At 34.6% G+C, this 24338-nt stretch overlaps 3 protein-coding genes across 3 annotated transcripts in view; 1 reads left to right on the forward strand and 2 right to left on the reverse strand.

The window, feature by feature from the left end:
• FMRFaR (FMRFamide Receptor) overlaps window positions 1-24338 on the forward strand; it is a 179298-nt gene that overhangs the window by 42707 nt on the left and 112253 nt on the right. Inside the window, exon 2 of the mRNA XM_075305891.1 lies at window positions 22713-22741. The gene's annotated coding sequence lies outside the window, so the exon portion shown is untranslated. The remainder of the gene's footprint in view (window positions 1-22712; window positions 22742-24338) is intronic.
• Window positions 17832-18410, reverse strand: LOC142235631 (uncharacterized). The gene has a single exon (XM_075306894.1). It carries the CDS (start codon window positions 18408-18410, stop codon window positions 17832-17834), a length of 579 nt encoding a protein of 192 aa, XP_075163009.1.
• LOC142235632 (uncharacterized) lies at window positions 18425-19294 on the reverse strand. The gene has a single exon (XM_075306895.1). The coding sequence runs from the start codon at window positions 19292-19294 to the stop codon at window positions 18425-18427; it is 870 nt and encodes a 289-aa protein (XP_075163010.1).

Consider the following 24338-nt stretch of genomic DNA (forward strand, 5'->3'; position numbering starts at 1 on the left):
TGTCTAATATATACCACATATGGACCAACTCACAATTTAGAAAACGATTTTAAGAAGTTTTATGTTAAGATACCACAACCCAATTAATTCGATTGTGGATGACAGTCTTTCGTAGAAGTTTCTACGCAATCCATGGTGGAGGGTACATAAGATTCGGCCTGGCCGAACTTACGGCCGTATAACTTGTTATAACTTGGGTTTTTCATGCTTTTAATGGGTAATTTTAACTTTTTTTGATTCAAATAGGTTAAAAACAGAGTAAGAATTCATAAAATGTTACAAATCATTTAAATTTTGTCGAAAAAATGCTAAATCCAATCTAAAAAAATTGTGAATTTTTGAAAATATATGAGGTCAAACGTTTCCGACAAGCGTTAGAATCCATTAAAAATTCAGTGCAACGGCTGTTGAAATGGAGGACTTCCGTCCTATGACAAGCCCGTGTTAAATTCATCGCTTCTGCGTCACCACTTCCGGATCCAAAAAAAAAAAAAACATTTTCATTACTTTTTTGCCGACGCTTTTTTGCTGGGATGTAAAGTGAAATTTTCTTTCATTTTAGGATACCCCATTTTAAGTCGAATCACTTATTTTTTTTCAACGGAGAGACTTTTGCTTATAAATATCTCATTATACCCTGCGCCACAGGGTATTATAAGTTAGTACATATGTTTGTAACACCCAGAAGGAGACGAGATAGACTCATGGTGTCTTTGGCAATAATCCTCAGGGTGGGTCCCTGAGTCGATGTAACCATGTCCGTCTGTCCGTCCGTCCGTCTGTCTGTGAACACATTTTTGTGATCAAAGTCTAGGTCGCAATTTAAGTCCAATCGCCTTCAAATTTGGCACATGTTCCTAATTTGGGTCAGAATAGAACCCTATTGATTTTGGAAGAAATCGGTTCAGGTTTAGATATAGCTCCCATATATATCTTTCGCCCGATATGCCCTAATATGGACCCAGCAGCCAGTCAAGTGTGCAAAATTTGATTGAAATCGGTTCAGATTTAGATATAGCTCCCATATATATCTTTCGCCCGATATGGACCCAGAAGCCAGATTCTTGGCCGAATTTGGTTGAAATTTTGCATTAGGAGTACAATTAGTAGTATAGTCAAGTGTGCAAAATTTGATTGAAATCGGTTCAGATTTAGATATAGCTCCCATATATATCTTTCGCCCGATATGGACTAATATGGTCCTAAAAGCCAGAGTTTTGGCCCAATTTGGTTGAGTGAGTAGATTTAGCATTGTAGCTATGCGTGCCAAATTTGGTTGAAATCGATTCAGATTTAGATATAGCTCCCATATATATCTTTCGCCCGATATGCACTTATATGGACCCAGAAGCCAGAGTTTTATCCCGATTAGCTTGAAATTTTGCACAAGAAATACAATTGGTAGTATAGTCATGTGTGCCAAATTTGATTGAAATCGGTTCAGATTTAGATATAGCTTCCATATATATTTTTCCCCCGATATGGTCTAATATGGCCCCAGAAGCCAGAGTTTTGGCCCAATTTGGTTGAAATTTTGCACTAGGAGTACAATTAGTAATATAGTCATGTTTGCCAAATTTGATTGAAATCGGTTCAGATTTAGATATAGCTCCCATATATATGTTTTTCTGATTTCGACAAAAATGGTCAAAAGACCAACATTTTCCTTGTTAAATCGCCACTGTTTAGCCGAAAAGTTGTAAAAATGACTCTAATTTTCCTAAACTTCTAATACATATATATCGAGCGATAACTCATAAATAAACTTTTGCGAAGTTTCCTTAAAATTGCTTCAGATTTAAATGTTTCCCATATTTTTTTACTAAAATTGTGTTCCACCCTAGTGCATTAGCCAACTTATATTTTTAGTCTATAGATTTTGTAAAAGTCTATCAAATTCTGTCCAAATCGAGTGATATTTAAATGTATGTATTTGGGACAAACCTTTATATATAGCACCCAACACATTTGACGGATGTGTTATGGTATCGAAAATTTAGATCTACAAAGTGGTGCAGGGTATAATATAGTCGGCCCCGCCCGACTTTAGACTTTCCTTACTTGTTTTTAATGTATATTTTGGGTTAACTACACGGACGAAAAAGACTGTTTTTCATATGTTTGGGTATAAACATTATATGTTTGGAACTCAAATTTTTAAACACAACATATAATGTTCATAAACTAGCATAATATATTTGGACTGAATAGTCTAAGTGAGCCTGAATCTTAATCGGGCTGCCACTTTAACCTAACCTAACCTTGGGACATATATGTTAATATGTTAGAACATATTATGTTTGGGACATAAAATGTTTGTAAATATAATATGCTTGGATGCAAACATATATTAATTTAGAAATAGCCCATAAACATATATGTGTTTACAAAGAGAGACAATGTGTATGCTGGAAGTAAAATAATGAAAGTAACCAAATGGCGACTTACAAATATATATACACAAAGAAAATTTCATTAAATATAGGAAAAATACTATGTGTGAATATAAACAAGTATAAATTTACATATTATGAGTAAAAAAAATATATATGTTGTGATATAAGACTTCGCCAAAAATTGTATATGCTTAAGTAAAATATTAAAATGAGTATTCGGAGAGAAAATTCATTCGGAACCAAGATAAAATATATTTGAAAAAAAGAGCATGAGTTTTGTTTATCATTTTCGCATTACGGGCACAATTTTTTGGTTTCGTCAAAACAAATCGGAACGTAGGACGAGTAAGTCAAAATATTCAAACAAAGGTAATTAAAGGGATCTTCATAAAAACTAACGAAAGGGCACTATACACTGAACAAAAAGCATGCCCGGTTCCAAAGATTGTGTCTCCACTTTAACAATTTTGATATTGATTCCGAACTAAAGAAGCGGAGAATACAAGTAAGGATGCTTTTAAGACACAATTCTGTTTTAAATGGGGTTTTGTGTACTTGACTCTACGAAGCACATTTCAATTTTTCGCTTTTTCAGCTATTTTTCATATGCTATAAAATGTCCGTTAAAAACAAGACTTCCAGTAGAAATTATGCTATGTTTCAAGTAAAAAATGTCTTGAAAATAAAGTATTGAAAAACATATCCTATTTTTTAATGATTTTTGCCTTGTAATCAAGATGCAAAAATGCAACAAATTTAAAGACAGTTTCATTAATTTTAAAGAATTTTTCTGAATTATTCAAGTCAAGTTGACCTTAGTCCAAAAATTTGTTCTTTCATGTTATGATACCCATTTTTAAGTCAAATGCCTTAATTATAACGAGAACACGACTTCATTGAAAGTATCGACCTTTGAACATGGAAAAAACTTTATATTAGAGAAATGCGTCTTCTAAGCTAAGCAAAAGTTGTATTCTTATTTTAAGGACATGAAATCTTTGGCCTCACGACAATATTTTTTCAGTGCACTCTTTTTAGAGTTGTGAAAGTAAAATGAAAACAGGGCGAAACAGTGAAAAATTTTGCCGCTAAAATTATTTCTCATTTTAGGGGCAAAACCAGAATAACATTACAACTTTTTCCGGTAAATTATATTATAACATGGTGGGGAAAGATCCAAAGCAACAATTGAATAAGTTTATTTTCTTTAAAAGAAATTATTAAAGAAAAGTAAAAGGGTAAACATGGCCATTTTAACGTGATAATGCCAATTTATACCGGCCTTAAGAATTAAATTAAGTACAAAATTATTCGTTAATAAAAATTCATATTTATTTGAATTTCTAAATTAATGGTGTTACATACTAGCAAACAATTGTTCACACCAAAATAAATGTATGTGCTGTTTTAAAATTACTGCTTAGAATTTAAATATAATGTGCTTTTGAATGGTTATCGTTAACCTTAGGATTCGATGGAAAAATATTTTTATATACTCGACTTCACGTTCTTCTTTTGTAAGAGTTTTTGAATTTCTTCGAAAATTTTAAACTTGTACACGCTCACAAAAAATCGCTTCTGTAACATATACTCCCAAACATATTTTGCTTCAAGCATATACATTTTTGGGTATTGCCCAAACATTTATATGTTTGATCTCTTCCAATATATAATATGTTTGAAAGCATATTGGTCTAAACAATATATGTTTGGGGAGTCTAAGTTCCAAACATTTTGTATTTTTGCATCCAAATTCAATAATGTTGTCTTCCAAAAAACAATATGTTATTATTTGAACATATAATATGTTTGGAAGCATTTTGCACCCAAAAATATTATATGCTTAAAAAAAATTCTCCCAAACAATATTGTGCTCAAAAATTTATTTATTTATTTATATATTTACAATCATAATGAATTATGAAAATAAACAGGTAATATAGGTGCTAACAACATAGGTTTTCGACCTGAATGCTCAAAATTTTGTTTCTGCCCAATTGTATATTCCCCCACATCTTTCTCACTTCCACGAGATTTTTTAGTTCTTAGCACCTTTTTCTGTAATACAAACATTGTAGAAGAAATTATTCAATTGTATGATTTTTTTATTTTAATTTTACCTTTTGCCGGACGGGGATTCGAACAGCGGACCACACAGTTTGTAAGGATCAAAGAAGTAGCTGATCAATTGCCCAAGGAAAAATAAAATGTTAATTTTGTAATAACAAGCAACAACCACCAACTTAATTCAATATCGCTCCCTGTTAAATAGCGCTCCAAGCTACTAAACACATATATGTTTATAGGCTATTTCTAAATTAATATATGTTTGCATCCAAGCATATTATATTTACAAACATTTTATGTCCCAAACATAATATGTTCTAACATATTAACATATATGTCCCAAACATGTTATGCTAGTTTATCAACATTATATGCTTGCACTCAATAATATTGTGTTTAAAAATGTGTGCTCCAAACGTATAATGTTTATAGCCAAACATATGAAAAACAGTCTTTTTCATCCGTGTATACAAAAACCTTTATTTGTTACACAATTTTTATTGTTGCAATACAAAAAATAATATTTGATTTGAACTCAGTCCATTTCGTTTATATCAAGCACTTTTCTTTTCTGACTTTAAGTCTTGTATAAAACACACTTTACAATTTCGTAGTAAAAATTTAATATAATAGTATGTAATGCTGAACACCTTCCGAATGAATCTGGAATATATGTTAGAAAATATATTTAAAAAAAAAATGGTGTTGGTCGAAGCAGGGATCGAACCCAGGACCCCTGTCACGCAAGGCGGACGACCAACCACTGCTCCACGCTGCCAACAAATGTATGTTTAACAATATTATGTTTTTAAACAATGTTATGTTTGCATCGGCTCGTGGGCGCCGCAAGCTGTGCTATATAAATATAACTTATAACGGTAATTATCTCTTGATGACCATAACAGCTACGTAGCCCAGTGGTTAGTGTGCTGGCTTACAAACTGTGTGGTCCGCTGTTCGAATCCCCGTCCGGCAAAAGGTAAAATTGAAAAAAAAATTATAAAATTTAATAATTTCTTCTACAATGTTTGTATTACAGAAAAAGGTGCAAAGAACTAAAAAAACTCATGGAAGTGAAAAAAATTTGAGGCAATATACAATTAGGCAGAAAAAAATTTTGAGCACAATATTCTTTGGGAGAAAATTCAGCATATAATATTTTTGGGTCCAAAATGCCTCCAAACATATTATATGTTCACATAATAACATATAGTTTTTTGGAAGACAACATTATTGAATTTGGATGGAAAAATACAAAATGTTTGGAACTTAGACTACCCAAATATATTATATTGTTTAGACCAATATGCTTGCAAACATATTATATATTGGAAGAAATCTAACATATAAATGTTTGGGCAATACCCAAAAATTTATATGCTTGAAGCAAAATGTGTTTGAGAGTATATGTCACAGAAGCGATTTTTTTTTGAGGGTGTAGTTACGAGTATATTTATTTTTGTTTGGACATATTAGTCTGTAAGGATTTTTCTATAGACTTAACAAATAAAATAAAACAAGCACTTGAATTATCAAATGTAAAGGTATTATATAATAACAAGTATATACGGCCGTAAGTTCGGCCAGGCCGAAGTTTATGTACCCTCCACCATGGATTGCGTAGAAACTTCTACTGAAGACTGTCATCCATAATCGAATTACTTGGGTTGCGGTAACACTTGCCGATGGCAAGGTATCTTAAAACTTCCTAACACCGTAATATATACCACATACTCCATACGTGGTATATATTAAACTAAACAAGGCCGATTAGCTACGTATATAATTAAGTTTAAAGTTTCTATAGAAATAACATTTTGACTAAATAAAATTTTGACAACATTTTCTATAGAAGTAAAATTTGGAAAAATTTTCTATAGAAATAAAATTTGGATAAAATTTTCTATAGAAATAAAATTCTGACAAAATTTTCTATAGAAATAAAATTTTGACAAATTTTTCTAAAGAAATAAAATTTTGACAAAATGTTCTATAGAAATAAAATTTTGACAAAATTTTCTATAGAAATAACATTTTGATAATGTTTTCCATAAAAATAAAATTTTGGTAGATTATTTTTGGCTCGGGTGGCAACCATGATTATGAACCGATAAGGACCAATTTTTGTGTGATTGGGGATCGCCTATATATAACTATGGACCGATATGGACCAATTTTGGCATGGTTATTAGCGGCCTTATACTAACACCACGTTGCAAATTTCAACCGGATCGGATGAATTTTGCTCCTCTAAGAGGCTCCGGAGATCAAATCTGGGGAACGGTTTATATGGGGGCTATATATAATTATGGACCGATATGGACCAATTCTTGCGTGTTTGTTGGAGACCACATTCTAACACCACGTTCCAAATTTCAACCGGATCGGATGAATTTTGCTCCTCCAAGAGGCTCCGGAGGACAAATCTGGGGATCGGTTTATATGGGGGCTATATATAATTATGGACCGATATGGACCAATTTTGGCATGGTTGTTAGAGACAATATACTAACACCACGGACCAAATTTCAATCGGATCGGATGACTTTTGCTCCTCTAAGAGGCTCCGGAGGTCAAATCGGGGGATCGGTTTATATGGGGGCTATATATAATTATGGACCGATTTCGACCTATTTGTGCATGGTCATTAGAGAACATATACCAACACCATGTACCAAATTTCAGCCGGATCGGATGAAATTTGCTTCTCTTAGAGGTTCCGCAAGCCAAATCGGGGGATCGGTTTATATGGGGACTATATATAATTATGGACCGATGTGGACCAATTTTTTTATGGTTGTTAGGAACCATATACTAACACCATGTACCAAATTTCAGCCGGATCGGAGGAAATTTGGTTCTCTTAGAGACTACGCAAGCCAAATCGGGGGATCGGTTTATATGGGGGCTATATGTAATTATGTACCGATATGGACCAATTTTTGCATGGTTGTTAGAGACCATATACTAACACCATGTACCAAATTTCAGCCGGATCGGATGAAATTTGCTTCTCTTAGAGCAATCACAAGCCAAATTTGGGGGTCCGTTTATATAGGGGCTATACGTAAAAGTGGACCGATATGGCCCATTTGCAATACCATCCGACCTACATCAATAGCAAATACTTGTGCCAAGTTTCAAGTCGATAGCTTGTTTCGTTCGGAAGTTAGTGTGATTTCAACAGACGGACGGACGGACGGACATGCTCAGATCGACTCAGAATTTCACCACGACCCAAAATATATACTTTATGGGGTCTTAGAGCAATATTTCGATGTGTTACAAACGGAATGACAAAGTTAATATACCCCCATCCTATGGTGGAGGGTATAAAAAGGGGACCCTCCCCGACCAAATATCGAAAATAAATAACGTTTTCTAGAGGTCACCCCAACCTTCAAGTAAATAGGATAACTTTGGTCCAATTTTCAAGAAGTCGGTACCCTCTACTGTCTCTGAAAATTTCAAGTTTATATAAATATATATTGATAGATTTCGTACAAAATCCGGATCGGATGAAATTTGCTCCTCCACGAAGTTTCGGAAATCAAATCTGGGGATCGGTTTATATTGCGGCTGTAATTATAAAACGATATGATCCAGTCTTTGCATCATTGGTAAAGGACATATGTTAACATCACGCACAAAATCTCAACCGGATCGTATGAAATATGCTCTCTCAAGAGGCTCTGGAAGTTAAATCTGGGGGCTATACCTAAACTTTCACCGATATGGTCCATTTCATCAATAATGCTACTTAAGTTTCATTCAAATTAAACTACATTACAGGACTCTTCTGTAATGGTAGAGTTACGTCTTTCTTTTTTGAGTAATTCATGCATAGTTATTACTTTTTAATATGGAAAATGTAAAACGTCCAGTATTTAGTTTTTTAGTAGCAACGAAAAAAGTTTATTTTGGTAACCATCAAACGTTCGTTACAAGTTCTCCATGTCATATACATGAAATGTGTTTTCTGTATTTAACTTCAGAGGTAGGAAGTTGTCTCCCTGGATAAAAAACAACAACAACAACAACAACCGCAATGAGCTATATCTCCTTGATTCATATGTTCATGTGGTGACGTCTTTTCCAGGCACATTCTCATGGCCAAGAGTATACAAACAGTGAAATATTCAACTTTTACCAAACAAAAGCAAATATTTATACATATTCGCTTACATCAAATAAATGTACTTTTTAAGTAGTATTCTGGATTTAATTTCCTTTAACGTCGATTGCCTTTTGTTGACCTGTGAATTCATATGCAAGGATGTTCTGTGGTAAAAATAAAATGCTTGCGAAGGTGGATATCTGTCTTCTTCATTTCTCTTCATCTTCATTTCTCCACATGACTTACACTGTAACATACTATGATGACACCTAACGAATCAGTTATACCATGATTTTTTTCCTAAAATTACAACTGTAGGGAAAAAAGGACAAATTTTTTCTACAAATCTAGAGATTTTTTCCAACTTCCAGAGATTACTACATTTTGCAACAGAAGAGTACTTTTGCTTAATATTTGAAGATCCAAACGGTAGTTGTTATTGTAATTATTTTATGTAGAAAAGTTAAGCGGTATCGGTATTAAAAGATATTTTTGCATTGGCATTTAATTACCTGAATGAGTAAATTATATTTCATTTGCAAGAATGAACGCTTTCCTCTTGTTGATTCCCAATATTTTCTAATACAAAAATCACTTACAGTGCATTCGCGGATGCGTTTATATAAATGTAGGAGTTTTATTCAGAATATATTTTCTATGGGCAAATTACATTCATACACGCAAAAAAATAATTCTTTTCTCCCAAACGAAATTTTAGACAAACAAAGTTCGTTTCTCATTTGCTTTTCGTTGAAAGGAAGTGTATTTGGAAGAAAAGTATATACTTTTTGTGATAAACGATTATTCTTTTCATAAGGACTAACTCAAAAAAAAAATTTTTTTCTGGCTAATTGCATTTTCCCTCACGTCTTTCTCACTTCCGCGAAATTTTTTTAGTTCTTAAGCACCTTTTTCTGTAATACAAACAATGTAGAAGAAATTATACGATATTATAAATTTTAAAATTTTTTTACCTTCGCCTGGACGGAGAATCGAACCGCGGACCATGCAATTTGTAACCCAACACACTATCCACTGAGCCGTTATTGTCATCAATAGACAATTACCCATATAAGTTATATTTATATAGCATAGCTTGCGGCGCCCACGAGCCGATTAAACAAAGTTTATTTAACAGAAAAAAAAAGTTTGTTGGGCACCATGGAGCAGTGGTTGCTACGTCCGACTTGCATGCCAAGGGTCGTGGGTTCGATCCCTGCTTCGACCAAAAAAAAATTTTTTTTTTTTACATATATTCCAGATATGGTCGGAAGATTCCAAAAACAAGTTCAACATTACATTCTATTATATTAAATTTTTACTATGGACTGTAAAATGTGTCTTATTAAAAATCGAAAGTCAGAAAGGAACAGTGTTTGATATAAACGAAATGGACTGTGTTGTTGGTTCAAAAATAACTTTTTTTTATTGAAAAAATAAAAATTTTGTAACAAACGATTTTTTTTGGTGATAAAAGTTTACAATTTTCGAAGCAATTCAAAAAACTCTAACAAAAGAAAAAACATTTTCTGTACACGTTTTCCAAAGGTTTTTTTCTTTGCGTGTAAGAGTTTTTAGTGTTTAAGGAAAATGTCTAGCGAATAAAATAAAACTATTCCAGCAAAATTTAGAAAACAGCCTTTTTGTGCAAATAGGCTCACTTTTGAATTAAAGAGTTGGCTAGAGACAGTCGAAAATGAAGATTTTACATGCCAATGCATTGCTTGTGGAAAGTTCGTAAATTGTGGAAATCGGACCTGAAGAAACACGTGGCCAAAAATGCTGGTAGAATTAAAAATGTGCAATGGTGTTGCAAAGTTTGTATTTATATTATTGAACATTTGGTCCCTTTATTGAAGGATACAGTCCCTGACAAACACATCCTTGCATCACTGCAAGGAATATTCCAAGCATCAACAGGTAAGAAGGGTAATGAATTTATCCGGGCCGAAAACAGTATTGCCACATATAGTTTCAATCAACAATTTTCAAAAAGGGATTACAAAATCAAATCAAATTTTCACATCTTTTGCGTTATTTATACATTTGCAGAAACGTAAGGGAATAGAGTTCCCATGTCATTGAAATCAAATCAACTACCCAAACTACCGTGACCAATACCATTAATAAATTGAAATTTCATGTATTCATGTGAAAACTGAAGCAAATCCTTAGGATTTTTTCAGGCGGATTATATTATTAGCTTTGGTTGACTTATTAGCTTAAAATATATTTCAAATTTAATGCGATAATTTATAACAAAGGGTCTAAAAGTAAAAAAAAAAATAGAGAGCCGCAACGAAACGTGTCGGGTTAAAGTCAAGACGGAAAATGCTTAAAATAAGTCTTAGCCTATTTTTGAAGTATTTTTGTCTTTATTCCAAAGATTCAATATTTTCGTTAATTTAAAGTTGATTTAATTAATTGTTTTTCTTTATTTTGAGGAAAATTTATCCTACTTTAAAGTCATATGAATTTAAGGAAGGTGGATTTGATGGCAGAATCTCTGCCAAGTAAACATATATACCAACATGCAAATCGTGAGACTTAACACATAGAGCTATACCGAAACACTGAGTGATCCACACCATATTGGCTATATCTATTTACAGACCTAAAATACCTCAATAAAAATTGCGGTGTCTAGAAACCAAAGAATTCAAATCGGGAGATCGGTCTATGTGGGGGTATATTAAAATGTGGATCTTATGTGTGGACCCGAAACCTCTCTTGATTTAGAATTTAAGGAAAATCGGATTGTAGATAGAAGTTCAATAGGTCAAATCGGGAGATCGGTTTATATGAGGACAATACGAAAACAGGGACCGCCACACACCATCTTCTTGTGTGGATTTAAAATTCAATTTCAGGCAAATTTGATAAAAATTGCCGTTTCTAGAAGCCCAAGAAGTCAAATCGGGAGATCGGGCTTTATGGGTGCTATACCGAAACATGAACCGATACACAGCATTTTCCCCACACTTGTTTTTGAACCCAAAGATTTTCAATTTCAGGCAAATCGCATACAAATTCGGATGTCTAGATGCTCAAGAAGCCAAATCGGGAGATCGGTCTATATGGGGCTATACCAAACCATGGACCGATATACACCACATTTATTTATGGGCTCTATCAAAATGTGGATTAAATAACATCATATTCGTCACACTTATTTATGCACCCAAAGTTCTTCTAGATTTTCTTCTAGTATTTCAAAATCTTCGAACTTGACCTGCCTGTTGACACAACTAATACCAAATATGGTGTTGGCTGCGTCTGCCGACAATGTTGGTTGTGACTACCTTCATCATTCGGTTGTGTTGCCCAACCTAAATAATACACATGACCTAATTAAAAATATATTTAAAACCAATTACTTCACAGTTAAATATTATATTTAATTTTATTTACATATAGGTACAGTGGTACAAATAAATCTAAATACGCTAAATGTATGTAATTAGTGGATAAAAGTTTTTGTCTAGAATCTCTATTTATTGCATCAAAACATGTAGCATAGTTGTCGCAACCCTGTTATTTTCTCGGACATTATGTACCTGACTTCGATAGCATCAAAAATATATTGTCCTTTTTATGGAAGTCAATAATTGAATATTCGTGGTGTGAGAAAATTGATAAAATCGTGCAGATTTAGTAAGATTTTCCACATCCAACTGCTTTCGTATCCGAAACGTAACTTCTTAAACTCCAGGACTATATCGCTAGTTAACCAGAGTTGATTTCTCTGCCCAAGGTGGCGTCCAGAGTACATAGTGCTGCAAATAAAATTTGAAAGTTTGGGGGTATAGGTATCACTGCTAGAGTTTATGAAACTAATTCCAGAACTTACCCACAAATATATCATATCTTCGAAGATTGGTGTATATGTAATGGTCCACATCTATTACCAGACACAAAACGGCCGATTCAGTGAAAAGTTAAAAACCACAGCTAATATTGTCATTCTTATTCTATATACAATATATATGCGTTTCTTTTTTTAAACCAATTGGAAGCCTACAAAAATATGCCTTCCTTTGATAGTAAATAATTTGTTAAAATAAAAATGAAATTTGAGAATTCATCAACCGGAATTCGGCTGAGAATACCAAATATCAGTTAGAACTACTAAATGACAGTTACGAAATTTATTTAATCTATCGAATTCAAATAATTTTTTTTCAAAAGAGAGACAATTAGTTGCTACAACCATTTGTTTGCAATTACAAACGAAAATCTATTGAAATTATAATCAAATGATATTAAAGACAGACAAACGCTTGCGATTGAAGGAAATAGATCAGCACAACTGATATTTAATTCTGAGTGTACAATTTTCGTTAGTACAACTGATTACCAAACAATTTGTTTTTTTTTGTGTGTACTCCATGTAGTCGGAAATCGATATTTCGATGACCGGGGCTGTGGAGCCAAAGTCGGAGTCTGAAGATTTTGCTGGAGTCTTACACGACTTCTGCTAAACCATAATTTAATGAACAAAAATGTAACTAAACAAATATTTACGCAAGTTTGATTCCATTGAGTTCTTAAATCGATCAGTAAACGGTATGAATGCAACTTCCATTGAGTGAGATTATTCTATTTTTTCTAGAAGATGGGCTGAGTCGATCCATGGGAGACGCTGGAGGTACTATTGGACACACATTTTCCTGGAAATCAGACGGTTGAACCATGTTCTGGCGGTGCCACAGGGACTCAGCGGTCGTTTCCTATCCAGGAAATTGTATCGGAATCTAGAATAAAATGGGCGTTAAATAGCTTTGGACCATTCAAATCCCCCGGACCTGATGGAATTACTCCGGCGAAGTTACAAGCAGTGACTGACAGAATCATCCCCTGGTTGTCGGCGATATATATAGTATGTATCAACTTGGCGTCTATTCCAGGAAAGTGGAGGGAAACCAAAGTCGTTTTCATACCTAAAGTGGGAAAAAGCCTCTCACTCGAGTGCGAAGGATATCCGACCAATCAGGGCAGGTCTATTGAGACCGCATTGCATGAACTAGTCAGGTTTATTGAAAGCTCACTATATGTCAAAGAATACACAATCGTGGCGTTTCTAGACATCGAAGGGGCGTTCAATAACATCCATCCGAGCTCGATATTAAATGGACTGACAGCTCTGAATGTTGATCCAGGTATACCTAGGCTGTTAGACGAACTTCTAACGAAGAGACGTATTTCAGCCACACTAGGACAAGCAATCATACAAAGGTATGTGAACAGAGGCATTCCCCAAGGAGGAGTTCTATCACCTCTTCTTTGGAATGTTGCTATAACAACCTTCTGGTTTCCCTAGAAAAAGAAAGGATAAAAGTGGTGGCATACGCAGATGGTGTGGCGCTAGCAGTCAGGGGAAAATTCCCATCCACAATCAGAGATATTATACAGAGAGCCCTCCGGATGACTGAGAAATGGGCGAAAGATAATGGTCTTGGGGTAAATCCTGCAAATACAGAACTAGTCATGTACTGCAAAGATCGCAAAACTCTCACGGTTTAGGTCCATTTCCTTAGGGGGTATTGATATTCCCTTTGGCGAGTGTGCAGAATACCTTGGCGTTATTTTGGACAGGAAGCTGAACTTTAAGCTTAATATTGGAAAAAGGACGAGGAAAGCAACGGTAGCTTTGTACTCGTGCAAAAAGGCAATAGGAAAAAAGTGGGGACTAAAACCAAAAATTGTGCATTGACTATACACGGCAGTGGTTAGACCTATAATGCTATATGGTGTTGTAGTCTGGTGGTCGGCACTTCACCAGCCGACAAGTTTAGACAAAGTTCAGCGTATGGCGTGCTTGTGTATCCCTTAATGTCATGCTAAATCTATTGCCTTTAGACATTTTGGCTAACAGTCAGCTGCAACAACGGCTGTGCGGTTGCGCGAGCTATCGCTGTGGTCGGAAAAAATGTGGATTATACCCTGGCAAAACCACTTTTCGACAAAAAGTTTGAAACTCTAATTCTCAACAGTGAGGCGTGGTGTACACAGACCCCGGGGAATAAAAGATATATAGATTTCTATACTGATGGCTCCAAATTGAATGGACAAGTGGGGTTCGGAGTATATTCTAAAGATCTGGAACTTCGAATAGCGAAAATATTACCTAATCACTGTAGTATTTTTCAGGCAGAAATATTAGCAATAAGAGAGGTGGCGAATTGACTGAGAAGTAATGTTCCACGAAATGTTGGCATTAATATATACTCAGACAGTCAACCTGCAATAAAATCCTTGGACTCTGTGTTCCTTAACTCGAAACGGCCATCTCGATGAGATAGCTGAGCAGCACAATATTCACCTAATATGGGTGCCTGGCCATAGGAACCTACCATGGAGCTGCGAAGCGGATGAGTTGGTAAGGCTAGGGACTACCTTACATATTCCAGGGGAACTAGAATCTGTTGGTATGCCCCTTTTCGTTTACATTTTCCCACAACTTATTTTAAGTATGTGAAGTATGGTTTGTTGTGAGAGAAATAAAACACAGGAATAAAAAAGGAAATTATTTAATATTTTATTTCACAACCGTTTCTTCAAATAAAATTTTTCGAATGCTCATTAACATTTTTTATTTTCTATATCTCAGAATAAAAAGTCAATGGTAACTCAATTTGAAAAAATTATTTTTTAACAAGTAAAATTATTTTTAAGCAAAGTGAAAAAAAAATCTGAGGTAACTTGATTTTAAAATTTAATTTTTTTTTTAGCAAACAAAGTTAATTTTAATCGAAGTGAAAATGTTAGAGTGGGGTTGCTCCTACAACCACCACAGTACCCTCCCCCTAGTGTTAACGAAATTTACACTCCTTTGGTAAAGGTAACTCTTTTACCCGATCTTAACGTCAATGGTTGGGTGTTTTCATCTTGACTCTGTGAATTGTCCACCGGATCTTGAGATAAATTAGATTCATTGAGTATGAAGGCTGGTTTCAACCGATCAATTGAAATAACTTTCTCCTTGCCATTTTGAATGATTTTGAAAATTTTGTTCGTCCTTGAAACGACTTTAAAAGGTCCTTCATACGGGCGTTGAAGTGGCAAACGTGTTATGACGCCCATGTCGTAAAGCAGGAATTGGTTTCAGTTTGTTCATAGAAGATCGAAATGATTCCATCCAATCATCGGAGTATTTGGGATTGGAATTCTCAAACATCTCACCAGGTAGACGAATATTTGCTCCGTATACCATTTCAGCAGGAGAATACCCAATATCTTGTATTACCGCCGAATGCAAAGCAATCATAACAATTGGAAGCGCTTCAACCCAGTTTTCCGATTTGTAGGACTTTAATGCTGCTTTCAAGTTTCTGTGCCATCTTTCAATTTGGCCATTACTTTGTGGATGGTAGGGTGTCGTATGAGTTACTTGCACGCCCAATAGTCTTGAAAACTCACGAAACAGAGCAGATTCGAACTGTCTACCTTGATCGGTGGTTAAATAAGAAGGAGCGCCAAAACGGGAAATCCAACCTGATAAAAATGCGGATGCAACTGATGCAGCTGTAATATCCACCAGTGGTATAGCTTCTGTCCATCTAGTGAAGCGGTCAATGCAAGTTAAGATGTATCTGTAGTTTTGGCACAGAGGAAATGGACCGACAATGTCGATGCTGACATGTCTAAATCGTTGAGCGGGTGGTTGAAAATCTCCAAGTGGGCTTTTGACATGACGAGTAACTTTGGATTCTTGACAGGTCAAACAACATTTTGTCCACTGACGAATATCCTTACTAATTGATGGCCAAATAAAACGAGACTTTATAGTATTGATTGTAGACCGAATTCCAAGATGGGCAATTCCATGTATTGATCTGAATAGTGGTTTTCGAAACTCGTGTGTTATATACGGACGTACACTCTTAGTTGAAACGTCGCAATATATTTCAACCTGAGCATCTGGAATCAATATTTTCTTCAAAACCAGTGATGTGTTGCCCTCTAATAACTGCTGAAGTTCATAATCGGTTTCTTGAGACGAGGCTAACGCTTTGTAGTCGAAAGGCGAAGGCATAGAAATAGCATCCATTCTGGATAGTGCATCGGCTACAACATTTTCCTTACCGGAAACATGTCGAATATCGACCGTATGTTGACTTATATAATCAAGATGCCTAAGTTGGCGTGGAGAAGATTTCTCTGGTTTCTGTTTGAAGGCATAAATCAACGGCTTATGATCAGTGCATATGAAAAAATCTCTACCTTCCAAAAAATATTGAAAATGTTTTAGAGCTGAATATGCTGCAAGGAGTTCTTTATCATATGTACTGTACTTCGTTTGAGCCGAGTTTAATTTTTTTGAATAAAATGCAATTGGTTTCCACTCACCATTCACCATTTGTTGTAGCACTCCACCCATACCAGTATCTGATGCATCTATCCAAAGTGAAGTTGGTGCATTGTATCTCGGATGTGCCAAAAGTGTTGCATCAGCCAATTGCTGTTTACATTGCTCAAAATCGTCCATCAAATCGTTTGTCCATTGAATTTTCAAGTGTTTGGACTTCTTCTTACCGGAGAAAATTGAGTTCAGTCTAGCTTGTTGTTGAGCTGCATTGGGAATAAATCGACGATAGAAGTTCAGCATGCCTAAAAATCGACGCAAATCCCTCTCAGTTTCGGGCAATTTGTGGTTTTTTATGACTTCCACTCGTGCTGGAAGAGGCTTTATTCCTTCTGTTGTAACCAAGTATCCCAAAAATTCAATTTCAGTTACACCAAAGACAGATTTGTTCTTGTTAATGGTTACACCAAACTTTGCAAAGCGCAGAAATAATTTTTTTAAATGCTCCATATGTTCTTCTTCATTATCTGACGCGATGAGAATGTCGTCAATGTAAGCATAGCAAAAATCAAGGCCTTGGATAACTTCGTTGATAAAGCGCTGAAAGGATTGCGCCGCATTACATAACCCGAATGTCATTCTTGGGAACTCAAATAGGCCGATTGGGGTAATTATGGCTGTTTTCTCAATATCGGCTTCATCAACGGGAATTTGATGGTATGCCTTGACGAGATCTACCTTGCTAAAGATTTTCTTGCCGCTTAACATGTGTCCAAAATCGTGTATATGAGGAACCGGGTAGCGATCGGGAGTTGTTACACCATTTAATCGCCTGTAGTCGCCACAAGGCCGCCATTCTCCGTTCGACTTTTGGACTAAATGTAAAGGGCTTGCCCATGGACTTTTGGATGGTCGGCAAATTCCTTGTTTGAGCATCAAATCAAATTCACGTTTCACGATATTTAGTTTTTTCCGGTGAGAGCCTTCTCGCCTTTGAATGTAGAGGAGGTCCCGTGGTCTCAATGTGGTGTTTGACAGAGTGCTTGATACTAGAAATTTTTCCATCATTTTGCGTAAGATTGGGAAATTGTTGCAGTAGAGTGTAAAATTTAGAACTTTCCGAAATCGATTTTACAGAGTGGAATTCCCCATAATATGAAGTGCCTTTACTTCCAGATTTTGTGGAACAGTCAATAAGACAATTATTTTTTACGTCGACTAGTAATCCATAATTACTTAAAAAATCTGCACCAATTATGGGTCTGTTGACATCGGCCAGGATAAAAGTCCAGGAAAAGTTTCTTTTTAATCCCAAATTTAAGGATAATTGTACTGTGCCATAGGTCTTAATAGCAGATTGATTAGCAGCAAACAACTCAAGCGCTGATGCATTAAGTTGTTTTTCCGCCGAACTTGCGGGGAATACCGAGACGTCTGCGCCAGTATCGATGAGAAACTCATAATCGAGCTTATTATCACGTATAAATAGGCGACCAATTTCTCGGCTAACCCCGTCCGTCACCATAAACGGGGTGCCTTCTAGTTTTCCGATGAAAGATTTGTCGGAAATGAACACGGCTTAACACATTTCCTTGCTTGTTCTCGGAACTTATAGTGGAACCAACACAACGGCTTACCTTTAGAATTGTTGCTTGACCGACTTCTCGATTTAGAACGGCTTCTGGAACCCGTGGTCATAGCTTCGATTTTCTTAGTCAATTCATCGATTTTCATTTCCAAATTTCGAATTTTGGATGATGAAGAACCTTCCGATGAGCTTGATGCAATAGCGTTGATGTCCCATGGCTCGGCTGTATCCGCAATTTTATCTGCCATTTGTGCCAATTTAATCAAAGATTCACTACTTACGGATAATATAACTTGGGTTTGTTTAGGTAAACGTTGCATCCATAGAGATTTGAGTACTTCTTCAGAAACTTTATTTGCAGCTAAAGATGACATTTCACGAAGTAAAGTTGATGGTTTCTTGTCGCCTATTTCAATTTCTCGGATCAACCTTTTTAATCGCTTTTCCTCCGAATCCATAAATCGTTCTTGTATGCTCCTCTTCAAAGTTTCATACATATTGGATTCTGGGGGATTTATTATTATGTCACTTACTTCTGACAGAATGCCAGCATCTATTGATCCAACGACGGTGTGAAACTTAGTGGGGTCTGCTACTATACCGGATGTGATAAACTGGCTTTCGACCTGCTTAAACCAAAGAGCAGGATTGCTACGCCAAAATGGAGGAATCTTGACTGACACTCTTGCAATTTCTTGGTGTCCAGCGTTCAAGGGATCATCGATAGGGTTTATGGACCTATTACCTTGTTCTGGAGATGGAGGATTCACTCCCGGTATAAGGACGTCTTGATGTGTTTCTCGATTACCTTGATTTGGCATGGTAATGGAAGTTTTTTGTGGGCTATGGAACATAATCTTTTCGTCCTTTAGCAATGGATGAGCGTTCGGGGTCACCAATTGAAGTATGGTTTGTTGTGAGAGAAATAAAACACAGGAATAAAAAAAGGAAATTATTAAATATTTTATTTCACAACCGTTTCTTCAAATAAAATTTTTCGAATGCTCATTAACATTTTTTATTTTCTATATCTCAGAATAAAAAGTCAATGGTAACTCAATTTGAAAAAAATATTTTTTAACAAGTAAAATTATTTTTAAGCAAAGTGAAAAAAAATCTGAGGTAACTTGATTTTAAAATTTATTTTTTTTTTTAGCAAACAAAGTTAATTTTAATCGAAGTGAAAATGTTAGAGTGGGGTTGCTCCTACAACCACCACATATGTTTACTTTTAATAAATTCAATTTAAACATGAAACACTAACCCCGTTTTATACCGTTTCACAAAAATGAAGCCATGCGTGGTTGAGTCGCACAGTGGGCCGATGTCTTAACGCACCGACCAAGGATGGGAGGGTATAAGAGGTAGGACAAACTACACCATTAGTTCTTCCAAAATGTAGGCATTTCTGTTACCCTGTGAATTTTGTTTCATTTTTTTGTTTTAACATGGCAATCCTTTGACAAGAGTTACCTAAAATTTATTAATTTATGGTAACTGGCCGAAATCTATACCATATGGGCAAGAACACCCCCCATTGCCCTGAGCAAGGCCGGCATAATAGGAAGCACCCGCACATAAGGTATAGTATTTGATAAGAGAAGGGTCATTACAATACTGCGTGAGAAGGCCGATTCATGAGCACATAAAATCTCCTACATTCATGCAACTTGGTAGGTTTATTTTGAGTCACAAAAAGAATTTAGTGGTTTATTGTAGATTGGCTCGACTCCACCGCCCTGGGAATGACACACTTATTATAACCCCAACGCCATCTAATGGTTAATGGATCAGGAACTTTATTTTTATTAAAATTTCTTTAGTTTAAAGAAATTTGTTCTTACAATCTTGAGGAATCAATAAATATATTTTACTTAACTTTGAATTCATTCATAGACCAATCTGTCCCATTAATTCGCGTTACTAATTACACTGGTCCGCCCTGGAACAACAATAAATTAAGTAACTTAAAGAACAGGAGGAATAAACTTTACAAAAAGTACAAAAAATCTGGCTCTGCTACTGATTACGCAAATTACTTAGTCGCTCGTTCGGAATACAGCTTGTGGAATAGACAATCATACAACAATTTTCTATCAAAAATCAAAAACGAATTGAAATTTAATCTAAAATCATTTTATAAATTTGTTAACTCCAAGCGTCAATCGAATGTTTATCCAAGAAATCTTCACTATGGTACTGTTCAGGCGGATGATAATGTATCTATATGTAATATCTATTTAAAGTTTTTTGCAACAACATACTTCCATAAGAAGTTCAAGCAATCTGATGTGTACCCATATCAGACTCCTTTTATATCTCCTAATATTGTGCTGAGTTATATGGAAAAGATGAAATATTCTTTTCGTCCGGGGCCTGATGGGATCCCCAGTAACATACTAAAGTATTGTGCTCATTCTCTATCGACTGTACTTTCTATTCTATTTAACGAATCTTTGCGTACTGGTCTTTTTCCCACTCTGTGGAAGGATTCATGTATCATTCCACTATTTAAACGTGGAAACAAGTCTGATATTACTAACTACAGAGGCATTGCTAAACCGAGTGCTATTCCAAAACTAATGGAGAATACTATTATATCTGATATTTTGTTTCATCAAGTCTCCTCTTTTCTATCACCAAAACAACATGGTTTCCGTAAATCTTGTTCAACCATAACAAATGTCTTGGAACTGACTACAATGATTAATGAAGGCTTTATAGATCGTTTACAGACTTATGTCATTTATATTGATTTTAGTAAAGCGTTTTACAAAGTAAATCACTCACTTCTACTGTACAAATTACATCGCATGGGTTTCAGTGACTTAATGGTATCCTGGTTTGAAAGTTATCTGACAAATCGCACTCAATGTGTAGTATTTGATAATATTATTTCGGAAACGATACATGTGCCTTCTGGTGTTCCTCAAGGCAGTCATCTTGGACCTTTATTGTTCTGTTTATTTATAAATGACCTTCCATCAGCAATACGATTTGGTAATACACTTATGTATGCTGGCGATGTTAAAATTATGAAAATTATCCGGAATAGTGATGACCAAGCATTACTTCAATCTGATCTAAATAGCATGTACAACTGGTGTTCTCTAAATATGATGGAATTGAACATAAGAAAATGCAAGTACATCTTTTTTTATAGATTGAACCACGTTGATACAAATTACTATATTAATAACGACATGCTTGAAACTGTTGAATACTTTGAGGATCTCGGAATACTGTTGGATCGGATACTAGATTTTAGATCTCACATATCTATGACCGTCAAACGCTGGAGTAAGGAGTTTGCTGACCCATTTGTAACAAGGAATTTGTACACTTCACTTGTGCGTCCAATCCTTGAATACGGATTTGTAATATGGGACCCACAGTATCAAATACACTGCAACCGTTTTGAATCTGTACAAAAGCAATTTCTGCTGTTTTGTTTACGTCGGAACAACTAGACTCCTCAAACCATGCCATCTTACAAGGCAAGACTTTTACTTGTCAAATTGCCTACACTGAAAAGTAGACGTACTATGCTGAATATCTGTTTTATGGTTGATGTTATTAATGATTTAAATGTGAGTTCCTTCTTAACAGTATCTCTGTTCCTTCTTAACAGTATATCATTCAATATAGCGTCCAGACCTACTCGTAATTTTGAACTGCTTCGCACAAACTTTGATAATCACGATCCTGTTCGCCGATTATGTGAAGAGTTTAATAAATACAATAAATATTTTGATCTTTCAGAAGATAAATATAATATAAAAAGAAATATATTATTAAATACTTAGGCATAACATACCATTTGTAAATATTGTAGTATAGCTTTATTAGTCTGTAAGGATTACTCCATAGATGAATAAAAAAAAAAATATTGTGGAAATTCCTTGTTCCATATATTTAGGTTATATACTCTTTCATATTCGCTTAGTATTTAGCTTAGCCTAGAATCGCTGTAGGATATGCAGGAGTTGTTTGTTTACGAGCATGAAACCACTTGTCATTTGACTTAATATGCAATTAAATTATTTTAATTTTCGGATAATGGACGGTGTGTTGGATGGATAAAAGGCACTTAAATTTATTAATGCTTATGCTTTTGTTTAATTATGAATATAAATAATGTTCTTGGTTAGTTTTGCAAAGACATCAAAGATAAAATATCCGATTTTTATTTATTTCTCTACCTAAAATGTAATTTCCATTTTCTCTGTTTCTTTTCAGATAAACACATTTTGCTGAAAATTTACAAAGTAAATATATTTGCCACATAATTTTATTGACATTTGAATCCTTATACCAGCTGATGTTGCACTGCTTCTGTTTACACTTAACATAGTACATAATTTCATATCCATTATTAAATTTTAAAATATAATAAAGAATTTGTAAGAAGTGAACTTCTTATTTACACTTATATACAATGGTCTTTATTTAACATTTTAATGGTTTATTTTCACGATGAAATTGCAGATTGAATAATTTAATCATGAAATACGGTAATTCATTTTGGTCTCGTATGTCTGGTGTTCATCACCACATGCGTGGAGAAATAAACTATGTTTGGATATGAATGTTGCAGACTTCGTAAAAAAAGATTTATTACACTTCGGATTCGGAGACAAAGGCTCTACAAGCCGAATTGGTTTATATGGGGGCTCTATATAGAATTATAGAGTGATATGGACCAATTTTTGCATAGTTTTTAGAGGGGGATGGAACCACCATGATGTAATGGGTAGCATACCCGCCTTGCATACATATACACAAAAAAAAAAATATTTTTTGTCTTCACCCAGAAAAAAGTGCCTTCGAAACTAAAGGAAAAAATGTTCGTCAATTTAGTTTAGCCATATTATTTCCATTAAGGTAAATTTTTGTGTGAAATAATAAAATTTACCTGTTTCAGTAAAAAAATCCTAAACTGAAAGCAGTTAGGAATAGTTCATTAACTAGAATAAGGCATGGAATTTTACTAATAATGTTTCCTTCGCTGGGTATAATAATTTACTACTGAAAAAGAAAATTTTATTCACTCATAACAAAACATTCGTAAAAATAAACAAAAACCAATTTAAAACCAAGTTTCCTCAAATTTAGTAAAATTTCTTATAAAATGATAATTCTGACTTCCTTTATTATAGAAAGCTTATCATACATAACATACGAATAACACTTGGCATAGAAAAATATTTTAGTTCATTCGAACTAAGAAGTATTCAATCCTTTAAAAACTTAAGGAAACATACTTGGTAGAATATAGGAAATTTTCCTATTCACTTGTTAGAATATTGGACATTTTCCTATACCTATAATTGATACCTGTCATCGATGTAATCGATATGTTTGCGCGTGGGTTGTTTTTATACCCTCCACCATAGGATGGGGGGGTATATGAACTTTGTCATTCCGTTTGGAACACATCGAAATATTGCTCTAAGACCCCATATAGTATATATATATATATATATATATATATATATATATATATATATATATATATATATATATATATATATATATATATATATATATATATATATATATATATATATATATATATATATATATATATATATATATATATATATATATGCTAAAATTTGGTACATGGTGTTAATATATGGTCTCTAACAACCATGCAAAAATTGGTCCACATCGGTCCATAATTATATCTAGCCCCCATATAAACCGATCCCCCGATTTGGCTTGCGAGGCCTCTAAGAGAATATATATATATATATATATATATATATATATATATATATATATATAGCCACCGTGGTGCAATGGTTAGCATGCCCGCCTTGCATACACAATGTCGTGGGTTCGATTCCTGCCATGACCGAA

The sequence above is a fragment of the Haematobia irritans genome, chromosome 4 (genome assembly GCF_050003625.1).
Source record: "Haematobia irritans isolate KBUSLIRL chromosome 4, ASM5000362v1, whole genome shotgun sequence".
Taxonomy (NCBI): domain Eukaryota; kingdom Metazoa; phylum Arthropoda; class Insecta; order Diptera; family Muscidae; genus Haematobia; species Haematobia irritans.

Coding starts and splice junctions, on each gene's coding strand:
- LOC142235631 (XM_075306894.1), bottom strand. CDS start 18,410: ATGGTGACGGACGGGGTTAGCCGAGAAATTGGTCGCCTATTTATACGT.
- LOC142235632 (XM_075306895.1), bottom strand. CDS start 19,294: ATGCCAAATCAAGGTAATCGAGAAACACATCAAGACGTCCTTATACCG.